The following is a 12,985-nucleotide window of genomic DNA, read 5'->3' on the forward strand; positions in this document are numbered from 1 at the left end:
TCAGTGAGCTCGGCAGTGAATGTGAGTCTGTCTCGCTCTCCTGTATTAATAATTTCACAATTCTTTAGCACCTGATACAGTGCATTTTAAAGGCACACCCAATTAAAAATTGTTGTTGGCTAAAAAATAACAAGTGCACATTGGATAGATAAGCAAATTAAGTTTCAAAACAGTATTTACTGAGGAACTATATTTTAAAGACAGAGTACAAGGCCCAGGGATCACATGTAACTAAACTGAAATGGGGGTGCCTGGCAGGCTCAGTCGTCGGTGGAGTGTGCGACTCTTGATCTTGGGGTCGTGAGTTCGAGCCCTATGTTGGGCACAGAGATGACTTTTAAAAAAATTTAAAAATAAAAAAATAAACTGAAATGGTAGAGCACCTACTTTCTAAGAATAATATGAAGAATAAATGTATTCCTACATATTGAGAACGACCAGTTTATACCATAATCTGGGAAATTCAGTGAGGCATGAAAGGATTATTTCAGTCCAGATGGGGGAAAAAATTACCAATGAGGCAGGAATCAGGACAAAAGACCGTTCTCCCAGAGAAATGCCTGGGAGTGGTCTTGGTGGAGAGGCAACTCTCAGACAAGAGAGAGTGAGGCTCCCACTACACCTCTACTTTTTAATATCTTATTTTAACCAAAGCAAATCGATTTTGGAGTCATGGGCCAGTGTGCCTGCAGTCCTCTCTTACAGCCTCCATAAGGCCCCATTCGTCCTGAAATCCCAAGGAGGACTTAGGCTAGATGTGGGTCAAGGGGAGGAAGAAACATATCATTGGAAAACAGGGACATTTCCTACCGGTTGAGGCTGTCTGACTTTTTTCTTTGGATTTATAGCAGGTTGGGGGTGCTCCACTTCCTTGAGCCAAGACTCCTTGGGCAATTTATACACATCCAGCCAAATATCTCCAGCTCCTGCATTGGGAAACCAAGGAGCCATTGAGCAACTGTGAGCAGGCCACAAGTTTCCTGTGAGGAACAGCCTGTCTTCTCAGAACCCCCAGCACAGGGACCAGCAGGCACCCTTGTTTTTTTGTTTTTGTTTCTTTTAAAGATTTTATTTATTTATTTGACAGAGAGAGAGAGAGATGGGCGAGAGATGGAACACAAGCAGGGGGAGTGGGAGAGGGAGAAGCAGGCTTCTCGCGGAGCAGGGAGCCCGATGCAGGGCTGGATCCCAGGACCCTGGGATCATGACCTGAGCCAAAGGCAGACGCTTAACAACTGAGCCACCCAGGTGTCCCCAGCAGGCACCCTTGTAACAGCCACTTGGGCAAACGGAAGGAGACGTGGTCCTGCAGTGGGTCGCTGCCAGTCCTCACTCCCCCCAGAGCTGTAGGGCACCTCCCCTCAGGCCTCCGCCCTCTGAAGGAAACCAGGCTCCTCACACTCACAGCACTGATATTACAGTTTTTAACCAAGCTGTCTGCTCTGCCCGGTCCCCATGTTTTCTAGGTTCCAAGTGGTAAATTACACCGACATTTTGTCATACAGCTTTTCCCGTCAGGGGAGGAAGGCGGTATTATAGAGTCCATAACTCTATAATGGGTATGGCTGAGGGCTAGAATTGGGAGAGATCCCTCCGGAGCATTCTTCTGATATTTGAGGAAATGACCACCCATGGAAGTGGTTGTGGGGCTTTAACTTGTCACAGAAACACGCACAGCTTCTATACCCAACACCTGTCAACCTGGGAAGGGTTACTTCCCCTTGGTTTGGGGCTCTGGCTAAGTGTTTCCTTTAACACGTAATCATCTGGACATCTGGACTTCAGGCTTCTGGCCTCCAGTCCTGGGAGAGAATAAATATCTTTTGTTTTAAGCCACCTGGTTTGTGGTACTTTGTTGGGGCCTAGGAAATATGACGAAGTATAAAAGCTTCCTTTGATGCATAAAGCATTATAAAGTATATAAGCACTTAACATTTGAGGGGCCTGTGGCAAGAATATAGAGGTCCATATACTGTATGTCTAAATACTTAAAAGTTAAAAATCAAGCTAACAGTCACTTGAATAAAAGAATAAAAGATGTTCTATCACCACAGTAATAATGACAGCAGGTAAGATCCAAGAATGAATGATAGAATTAGTGGGTTATACTTTAAGGGGAAATGGGATATATGCATAGTCTCAAAGTATCTCCCCCCAAATGTTTATCAATTACTGTGGTGCTTTCAACATATGCCCCCAAATTCTTTGATTCTCCTGCCTCCAGGAAGGGATGCTTAAATCCTCTGCCCTTGAGTGTGCCTGGACGTAGTGACTTGCTTCTAACACAGTATGGGAAGGGAAAAGCAATATCTTAACAGTAGAGGAACCTGGCAGACACCAATTAACTAGATGACGTCGCTAGCACATACCCCCAATATACAATGACACCCCTGTGGCATCTCCCCCAAATCCGTAACCCTGGTTGAATCATGAGAAACACAGCAGGCAAATTGAAATTGGGGGACATTGTACAAAGTATCTGACTGGTATTCTTCAAAGGTGACAAGGTCGTGAAAACAAAGAAAGACCGAGAAATTGTCACAGATCGGAGCAGACTAAGAAGACCCGATGCCTAAATAGAATATGATATCCTGGATTGAGCCTTGGAACAAAAATATTAGTGGAAAATGGGCAAAATCTGAAAAAAAAATCCTACCACCTTTAGTTAATAGTATTATACCAATGTCATTGCTTGATTTTGACAAATGTACCATGGTCATGTTAAATGTTGGTATTGGAAAAGCTGGGTGAAGGGTCCAGGGGAACCCTGTACCAATCTTTACAACTCTCCTGTAAATTATTTCTAAATAGAAGGTTTGAAAAAAGGTGGTAATCTGGAAGAGACTACAAATCTGAACCTTCTCATCAGCCCTCGGTTAATCTTGCCTTGTAGGAGGAAGGCTGCGAAGTCCCCTCCTTGAGAGATCTCCATCTTTATACAGGTGGTTTGCTTGCTGGCATCATCCTGAAAAGAAGAGAAGGGCTGATGGAGTAAGCTCAGCCTGATGACAGAGAGGAATGTGTTTCAGGGTCTTTTGTGGGTCACACCAGGGAACATAAATCCTCTTAGAGCTTGAGACATGAAAAGATGCCTCAAACTGCTTCATACTTCCCATTTTTGTACAGCAGTTGGACAAGATCGTATATAAAGAAGTGGAATTTCGATTTCCTGCCTAAAGGTTTTGGACATATTTCCTGGTTTCTTAAATACTCCTGATGATTGTGGTGATTACATACTATCTGTTCTCCTGGTCATCTCTGCAAACTCTAAAGACCTATGCCAGCACTCAGTTATTCAAAATGAGTCGAACTAAGTTCTGTATGACACTGAAAACTGGTCAGGTGTTGAAGAAAGGCTCTATGTGGACTACAACAGTGTCTTCGTCTGTTCAGGCTGCTATAAATGGCTCATAAACAATAAACCTTTATCTCTCACAGTCCTGGAGGCTGAAAAGCCAAGATGTCCAGATTTCAAGAATCTGGCAGATTCAGTGCCTGGGGAGAGCCCATTTGCTGGTTTGTAGACTTCCTGCCTGCCACCTTCTCAGGGTGCCCTCTCATGGTGGAAGGGCTGAAGGAGCTCTCTTGGGCCTCATCTGAGGGCACTAATCCCATTTATGAAGGCTCTGTCTTCATGACCTAAACACTTCCCAAAGGCCCCACCTCCTAATACCTAATCCCACTGGGGATTAGGATTTTCAACCTGAATTCTGTGGGGATGCAAACATTCAGTCCATAGCAAGAAGAGACTGACTGTAACCCTAGTATGAAATCTGCTCAAATTTCAGGCCAGGTGAGAGACTCAATGTTTATGGTTGTCTGTGGCTTGCTTTTTCATTTTCTTAATTGTATCTTTATAATAACAAAGATAATTGTTATTAAGACCTTTATTAATAGGTGTTTGCATTTTGTTGACTTTTTTTGAAAAAAAATCAAGTTGTAATGTTTTATTACAAATTAAAAATGAGGTGCTTAAAATCTCAACTTGGTTAGGGGCACCTGGGTGGCTCAGTTGCTCGAGAGTCCAACTCTTGATTTTGGCTCAGGTGGTGAGATCAAGCCTCTAATCTGACTCCACACTGGGCATGGAGCCTGCATGGGATTCTCTCTCCCTCTCTCTTTGCCTCTCCCCCACCACCCCAAGCTTGCTCTCTCTTTTTCTCTCTCTCTCCAAAATAAATAAATAAATAAAAATAAAAATCTCAACTTGGCTAGATATGAAACAATTTAAAAACCTTTAAAGGTGTATCAAGAAAAACCAGACTTTTTGAAAAACCCATTTGGTATTACCAAAAAGAGATATCTTTAAGTAAAAATAAAAACCAGATGCTGCAGATAATGCCACTAGTTTTAGCTGTCTGGTCAATGGTAGAAAAACAAGCACTTAAGGTCTTCAGCTCCAATCTTTTTTTCACTTCTTACTGCCAGAGTGTCATAATTTCACCCATTCTCCCACCTCCATCCCCCCACCCTGCCCCTCTGGCAACCACCAATTTGTTCTCTGTATTTAAGAGTTTCTTTTTTTCTCTGTTTGTTTGTTTTGTTTCTTAGATTCCATATAAGAGTGAAATCATATGGTATTTGTCTTTCTCTGTCTAACTTCACTTAGAATTACACCCTCTAGGTCCATCCATGTTGCAAATGGCAAGATCTCATTTTTTCTTATGGCTGAGTTATATTCTATTGTGTCTGCATATACCACATCTTCTGTATCCATTCATCTATCAGTGGACACTTGGGTCCTTCCATAATTCGGCTATTTTAAGTAATGCTGCAGTAAACACTGAGGTGCATATATCTTTTCAAATTAGTGTTTCGTTTTCTTTGGGTAAATTCCCAGTAGTGCAATTACTGGATCATGTGGGATTTCTATTTTTAATTTTTTGAGGAATTTCCATACTGTTTTCCACAGTGACTGCACTGATTTACATTCCCACCAACAGTGCACAAGGGTTCCTTTTCTCCACATCCTTGCCAATTCTTGTTATTTCTTGTCTTTGATTCTAGGCATTCTGACAGGTGCAAGGTAATATCTCATTGTGGTTTTTTGATTTGTATTTCCCTGATGATGAGTGATGTTGAGCATCTTCATGTGTCTGTTGGCCATCTGCATGTCTTCTTCAAAGAAATGTCTGTTCATATCTTCTGTCCATTTTTTAATTGGATTATTTATTTTTTGGGTGTTGAGTTGTAAAAGTTCTTTATATATTTTAGATACTAACTCTTTATCAGATAGGTCATTTGCAAACATCTTCTCCTATTCTGTAGTTTGCCTTGTCATTTTGTTGATGGTTTCCTTTGCTGCGCAAAATCTTTTTATTTTGGTGTAGTCCAGACAGTTTATTTTTCGAGATCACTCCTTGTTGGCTGACTGAAGTGCATGACGGTACAGGTTTTAAGCCTGCATTTGCTCAGCCCCGCCCTGCTCAGCCTCAGGAGCCGTGAAGTCTCACCTGAATTCTCAGCTGCTTTTGTCCCTTTGACATCTTATGGCCTAGGTTTTCCGGGCATTTACATCAGTAGTAGAAGTTGCGGGGTTGAGGTGGCTGCTGATCTTGGGTCTCATCTCCTTGATTTTCCTTCTCCTCTTCATTGCTGTCCTCTCTAGGCTGTCTTCAGTGAGAAGGGCCCATCCCCTGATACAGATTCTCTCACTGCTTATCTTACCTTATTCTCTCACCATCTACCTGCTTCTGCACCCTGCTTGTCAACCCCCTCCATCCCTTCTGCACAGGAGGATTGGTGTGGTGTGATGGGCTCCCGAAGGGTCTCTGCCCACATGCAGGTGGGGACTGTTGCCTGCGCTGGGCCCAGTGCTGTGGGGCCTGACATTCAGGGGCATTCTCTGACCCCTCATTCCTTTCCTTACTCTCACGAGTCTGGAATTCTACTGGTAATTGCATGGCCCTAGACGTGGACGGTGTCCACAGTGCTTGTCTTCTGCTGCGGATTTACTGCCTTGCACTGAACTCCACCAGGGCCTGTAAGGCCTACTGCCTCTGCACACTTTCTCCTCCAACAACATCAAACTCTTCCATCTCTCCAGCTCCTATACCGAAAAGTCCCTTCTTGGGGTTACCCTTTATGGCAGTCTGCTATGCGAATACATCTTCCTTGGTGTCCTTGCTGCTAATGAAACCATGTCTGTTCTGCACATGGAATCATCTGACTGGTCCCTAAACCTCTGTTGCTGTGACCTCCTTGTCCCCACCAGCAGATGCCACAGCTCCCTGCACGGTGGCAGGTGGTGTGGGTGGGGGCATTGCAGTGTGGGCGGGGCCATTGTGGAGGCCCCTGCTGGGTCTCTGCCCCACTGCTCAGGACTGTGGTCACTCTGACTGGGGCCGGCTGCGGCTCCTCCTGGGGTGTGAGGGTCACTGGCCAGCACCAGTGGGGCCACTCAAGGCCCTCAGGCTCCAGTCAGCTCCTGCTACAGAGTGAACTCTACTAACATCTTTTGATGAGAAGTTTTAATTTTTTTAAACAGGTATATGTTATAGGATATAGGGATATAATAACATATACCAACTACACATGCTTAAAGTGTACAATTTGATGTTTTGACATATGTATACCCCTTGAAACCATCCCCACAGGACCGTGAACATATCCATCACCCCCAAAAGTTTCCTCCTGCCCTTGGTAATCATCCCCTTCACCTTCCTCCCACCCCACCCCAGGCAAAAACTGATGTTCTCTGTGACTACATTAGTCTGTATTTTCTAGAATTTTTTATAAATGGAATCATACGGAGTGTACTCTTTTTGTGTCTGACTTCTTTCACTCAGCATAATTATTTTAAGATGCATCCATGTTGTTACGTGCATTAATAGTTCATTCCATTGTGTGGATATACCACAATTTGCTTATCCACTCACCTGCTGATGGACATTTGGGTGGCTTCCAGTTTTTATCTATGACACATGCAGCTGCTTATAAACATTCACGTACACGTGTTTGTATGGAGATATGCTCTCAGTTCTGTGTAAATATCAAGGAGTGGAACGCCTGGAGCGTATGGTAGGTGTATGTTTAACACTTTTAAAAAACTGCCAAAGGGGTGCCTGGCTGGCTCAGTTGGATGAGCGTGCGACTCTTGATCTCAGGGTTGTGAGTTTGAGCCCCATGTTGGGTGTAAACATTACTTAAATAAATTAAAAAACTTAAAAAAAAACCCTGCCAAAATGATTGTACCATTCTACTTTACCACCAGCAGTGTATGAGTTCTGGCTGTTCTGTATCTCTGCCAACGCTGGGTGTGGTCACTCTTTTTAACATGAGGCATTCTAATGCATGTGTAGTGGGAGCTCACTGTGATTTTGACTTGTTTTCCTAATGACTAAGGATGCCGAGCATCTTATTTACTTTCCATGTATCTTCTTTGGTGAACTGTCTTTTCTTTTCAAACCCTTGCCCATTTTGAAAACTGGGTAGTTTATTGTCTTATTTTTGAGTTTGCGTTTTGAGAGTTCATCGCATGTTCTGGATACAAGTCATTTATCAGATAGGTGATTTACAAATATTTTCTCCCAGTCCACTGCTTGTCTTTCTATTCTTTTACCAGTGTCATCTACAGAAGTTTTTAATTTTGATGAAATCCAACTTATCAATTTTTTATCGTATGGTTGTGCTTTTGATGTTGCAGCTAGAAACTCTTTGCCAATCCCAAGGTCACAAGACTTCCATGTTTTCTTCTAGAGGTTTTATGATTTTAGATTTTACAGATAGACATGTGACCCATTTCAAGGTAATTTTTGTGTATGGTATGAGAATAAGAAGTTTTTAACTTTGATGAAGTCCAATATCAATTTTTTCTTTTATATTTAGTGCTTTCCATGTCCTAAGAAATCTTTGCCTTCCCCAAGGTAGCTAAAATATTTTCCTGTGTTTTCTTCAAAAAGGATAATGTTTTTAGCCTTTACATTTAGACCTATAATCCATCTCAAATTATTTCTCATATATGGTGCAAAGTAGGGTGGAGGTTCATCTCCCCACTACTTGTTAATCTAGCATTCCAGCATCATTTGTTGAAAATACTTTCTTTTCCACACTGACTTGCTTGTATACCCATCAATGGTATTTTTTACAAGTTAAACTGCAATTAAAAATCTAATCTGAGCAATCTCTCTCTCTCTCTCTCTCTCTCTCTTTTTTTCTGGACTCATCAATTCACAAAACACTTTCCGAGACCCCACAGTATACAGGCAGTGTGCTAGGAACAAGGGATACGTGGGTGAATACGACATGTCCCCTGCCCTCAGGACGGTTACGTCCAAGAGAAGAAGTAGTCATACAAACAACTAAGTATGCAGGGTGGAGAAAACACTGTGATAGAGATTCTGTTCTGTATGGGGGTGGACAGAGGAGGGAGACAACGGGTCCTTTTGGGCATCTCAGGGACAGTATCTCAGAGAAGGAAATATCTGAGCTGGTCTTAAAGGAAATGTAAGGGAATGAGGGAAATTTAAGAGGCACACATAGTAGGTAGGGAGGCAAGGGGAGTACTCTGAGCAGAGGGAACAGCACAGGTAAGGGAACAGGATGTGAAGCAGCCTGGAAAATTTAGGGACTTGTAAATGTTGCCGAATATATTGGTCTGGTGCTCAATCTGGCCTGGAGTTCCTTAGTAACTTTCTTCTCCCGACAACAGGGTAAATAAATCCAAAGCATTCAGCATGTACCCTGAGCTGGTGGGGGATCTTTAAATTGGATATTTTAGAGGAGCTCTCCGTCCAGAGAGTCTCTATCTTTCTACTCTAGGACAACTGTCGTCACCTCCATAGTAAAAGTAAACTTCATTCGCTACAGCCTTTGGCCCCGCTCTAGGTGAAAGAACAGGAACTTACCACTTCATTGATGGCTTTGATTAGGAAAAGACCATCCTTATTAAAATAAAACAGTCTAGCAATACCTGAAACAGAGAATGTAAGACAGACGAATCAAAGAAGAACTGGAATTTTATATCTGACTTTCTGAATTATCATCTTGTGCTTATGGATTCTTAAGCCTCCTCCTGGCCTCTCTATGGCCCCTGCTGACTCAGTCTCCCTGGCTTCCTCCACCCCTGACTTGACATGTTCAGGCTGTTCTCCCTCCTGGGTCCTCTCTGCCTACCGTGGCCCATCCTCTTGTCCTAGAAGCCTCTGTAAGACACTCCTAACTTGCCCCAATACCCGTAATCCAGAAAGGCAAAGGCAAAGGGCCCACTGTGGGTGAAGGTCTAACTCAACCCAATAAACATCCAAGGGATAGCTGCTCCATGACCACAAATATGCCAGGGACAACCAAGGCAGTCTCTGCCTTCACATGCATTACACTGAGGATCACACAGACGTGAAACCAAGCAGATGTAATGCAGTGATAAAATACACTCCTATCTTTAGACCAAACTCCTCTTGAGTATCAACTTTCCCCCTCTAGCTGCCTCAAGGCTGTGCATGCTCAAACTTACAGAAAAGTTTCGACAATAGTACCAAGAGTTCCCGTATATCCCTCACCTCACTTCCCCAGTGATAGCATCTTACATAACCATAGTATGATTTTTCCTTTCATTTTAACAGCCTGTGCCTTGGTTCAGACTTTCATAATTTCTCTCCTTGATGAAAGCAACAGTTCTTCTTGGTCTCCCTCCCTCCTTCTTTCCTGCCTTCTTCCTTCCTTTCTCTTTCTTTCTTTCTCTCTTTTTCTTTCTCTCTTTTTCTTTCTTTCTTTCTTTCTTTCTTTCTCTCTTTCTCTCTTTCTCTCTTTCTTTCTTTCTTTCTTTCTTTCTTTCTTTCTTTCTTTCTCTCTCTCTTTCTTTCTTCCTCTCTTTCTAACAGAAGATAAGTTTATGTGGGGATAGTACAGAATTGCATCCCTGGACAAGTAAACTACTAAACAACCATATCTCTGCCTCTCATTTTGACTTGCTCCTACCATAGTGTCCTTCCTAAAATGCCAATCTGGTCAGGTCACTCTCCTGCAGAGACACTGTCCTCCACGACACTGTCTACAGTTCTGTGTACTATCATCCCCATGAAGCCCTGGTTCATCCTCAGGCTGAGGGGAAGAAACAATCCCTGGTTTTTATGAGCAGTAGGATTTCTGAGTGCCCAAAGGGTGTGAACTCTGGGTCCACATTGGCTGGTTGGCATCCTGCCTGTGCCACTCACCTTCTACATGACCTCAAGTAAGTTATTTAACCTCAATGCCTTGGTTGCTTCTTCTGAAAAACAGGGATAAGAAATTGTGCTTACCTCCTAGGGCTACTGTGAAGGTTAAATGGGCTAACCTATGTGCAATGTTAGACTAGTGCTTGGCACACCATCCTGTCCTGTGGATGTTAGTTAATACTACATGACCAAGGAGAACTCTCCAGGTCTGGCCCCACCCATATCTGGAAAGGAGATTAAATTGAACAGTCTACAGATAACTATAAATTCGGCTAAAAAAAAAAAGAGGAAGAACATGTACCCATTTCATCCACAGGAGCAATAAGTATTTCATTCCCCAAATCTGTGGCCCAGATGGAAGTGACATCAACCTTAAGTTTCTCCCAAATATATATTCGTTTAGCATTGTACAGATTATAGATGGAGAATCCTTTGGCTCCTCCAATAAAGACATAGTCTTGGGAAATCGCCATACAGTTTGGCATTTTGTTGAGCTGGGAAAACAAAAACAAAGAGAAAAGGAGTGATTTTCAGCTGCCACCAGCTGCAAGAATATGAGCTAACTTTTCAAAGAGGCATGTGGGCCCTTCCTAGGTATAATATCACCCCCACACAGTACCCATCTAAATATCTTGCCCAAATATCAAGAAAGTCATAGCATTCTACTTTTAGGAGAAAGGAGCCAGAGCAAACAAATAAGTTGGGAATAAGTAAACATTTACAACACTAACCATAACCACAAGCCCTGTGATGAGTGGACAATGGCCCCATTCCCTGTACTTTTTTCATCTAGAATGCTGTGGAAAGAGCTACAGCTGAGACACTGGCAGATTCTCAACCATCAAGCAAGAGAGTGATTAATATATTCAGAAATATTTTTAAATAACAACAGAATATAAAAGACTTTCTGTATAATATTCAACTAATCAGAACACCCATTCCTCCCAGGTAATTACTAGATCCATTTTAATCAACATCAGCATGCCTAGTAATCTTTCAAAAATGCACCTATCTTAATGAGTAGGTTCCCTGTAGGAGTTCCTTCCCTGGATCAGGTATTTTCATTTCTTAACCCTCAACTGGGAAATAGGAACTCCTGGTCAGCTGCTCCATACCTTGTTTTCTACAAGTGGAGGGTAGGTGGTGGGCTGGGTCCGGCTGAACTCAACATCCCTCAGTGCATCCCTCTCCTGGATAACTTCCCAACATTTGTCGAACAGAAGGTTCACCATCTTGTTGATCATGCGATAAGGCTGTGGCAGGGAATCCACCTCCTGACCCAAGTCTACGAAGACATAATCATCTTCATCATCCTTAGGCCAGTCCTTCTCTGCTGGGGACGGCACCTCCAGCAGCCCCTTTCTCATAAAGCTGGAGAACCTCTTCTGGACTTGACTTCCTCTGGGGATTGACATCACAGAAGCTGGCACCGGGAACGTCTAGGAAACTCTGAAAAGCTGATAAAGGAAGCAAGCAAAGGTACTTTGAGAAAAAAGGGAAGTTACCAGAAGACAGCACATCATCTTCTCAAGCCCAAAAACCCATGGGGACTATCTATTCTAGAGACTGGCACTTTCCTTATTTATCACAGGATTGTTACCACATCACTAAAGAATGATCTTCGTATTATAAGGATATCAGCAGAAACGGGTATTAACGAGTCACATCTTCCAGGCCAGCTCAAGATGATGGGTGCTTTGGCACAGGGAGAGGAAATGTGGCATCCTTGTTGCCTTTCTCCAGCTCCTACTCAGAGAGTGTCTGTCTGGGTTCCAACTAGAATCCAACCGCTCTCCTACAACTTAGGTCTTCTCCTTCTTCCATCTCTGCAAGTGGCTGTGCCCAGGCCAGCTGGGTAGTGAGCCAGGACTGCTCTCCTTCCTTTCCCTCGCCTCCAACCAGATGCCCTTCAAGCACTTTTAATCCTTGCTGTCTCATTTGGTCCTTTCTCTCTAGGCCCACTGCTACCAACCGGGAGTTCTGTAGACCGAGTGCCAGGGCCTGTGAGATTTTTCTAGGGCCTACAGAAATGTTTGAGACTCGGAAAAAAAAAAAAATAGACTAAAACAAAACAAAATCCTCACAAAATCAAAATAATTAAACATTCACAAAAATATTACAACTTATCAGCTCCAGTCTGCATGTGTGCATAACGTTTCAGTCCATAGAAAAGAACAAGTCATCTGAACTTCATAAAACTCAAAACTGTACAAATTATAAAAAGGCTTTCAAAATTACAGTTAAATAAAGGCATTTAATGTGGCACATGGGGTCCATTTTAAGATGCTGCACCTGCAGCAGAGTGGGGTCTTGCACTGTCAAAGCAATAAAAAAAAAATGACCTGGCATGCAGAGGCAAGAAAACACAGCCATAATAAAAGAGAAAAGTCAGTCAATTGAAGCTGACTCATCATCAACACAGTTATTAGCAGACAAATTAGCAGACAAAACAGTTATAAATGTATTTCACATGTTCAAAAACCAAGAGGAAAGGTTAGCTAGCGATGTGGAAGTTGCAAAGAAACACAAGCTGAGCTTTCAGAGATGAAAACTACAATGTCTGAGATGAAGAATTCGTTCGATTACATTAATCACAAGTTCTCAGAGCAAAACAAATTAGATGGACAGAAGATTCGTAAATTTGAAGATACAGCAATAGAAATATTGAAATAAAGAGAAAAAATGAAGAAAGTGAGGTGTGGGAGAACCTGAAGTAGCCTAATATAAGTGTGATTGAAATCCCCATGAAAACTATAAACTCACAGATCCAAGTAGAAAAACAAGTCCTAAGCAAATGAAACACAGAGAAATCTATACCACAGCACATCATGAGC

General features: G+C 42.6%; 1 protein-coding gene across 4 annotated transcripts in view; it reads right to left on the minus strand.

The window, feature by feature from the left end:
• Window positions 1-12,985, minus strand: part of WDR93 (WD repeat domain 93) — a 43,359-nt gene that overhangs the window by 28,516 nt on the left and 1,858 nt on the right. For 2 of the 4 annotated variants that reach the window (XM_032392046.1, XM_032392047.1), the window contains exons 2-6: window positions 11,267-11,608; window positions 10,453-10,645; window positions 8,847-8,911; window positions 2,887-2,965; window positions 811-926 (exon numbers count right to left, since the gene is read on the minus strand). In XM_032392046.1, coding sequence (XP_032247937.1) covers window positions 811-926; window positions 2,887-2,965; window positions 8,847-8,911; window positions 10,453-10,645; window positions 11,267-11,566 — 753 coding nt within the window. In that variant the 5' untranslated portion in view covers window positions 11,567-11,608. Of the gene's footprint in view, window positions 1-810; window positions 927-2,881; window positions 2,966-8,846; window positions 8,912-10,122; window positions 10,205-10,452; window positions 10,646-11,266; window positions 11,609-12,985 lie in introns of those variants that run through there. The other 2 variants (XM_032392049.1, XM_032392048.1) reach the window with 2 other exon arrangements.

This window comes from Phoca vitulina, unplaced genomic scaffold (genome assembly GCF_004348235.1).
Source record: "Phoca vitulina isolate PV1807 unplaced genomic scaffold, GSC_HSeal_1.0 scaffold65, whole genome shotgun sequence".
Classification (NCBI taxonomy): domain Eukaryota; kingdom Metazoa; phylum Chordata; class Mammalia; order Carnivora; family Phocidae; genus Phoca; species Phoca vitulina.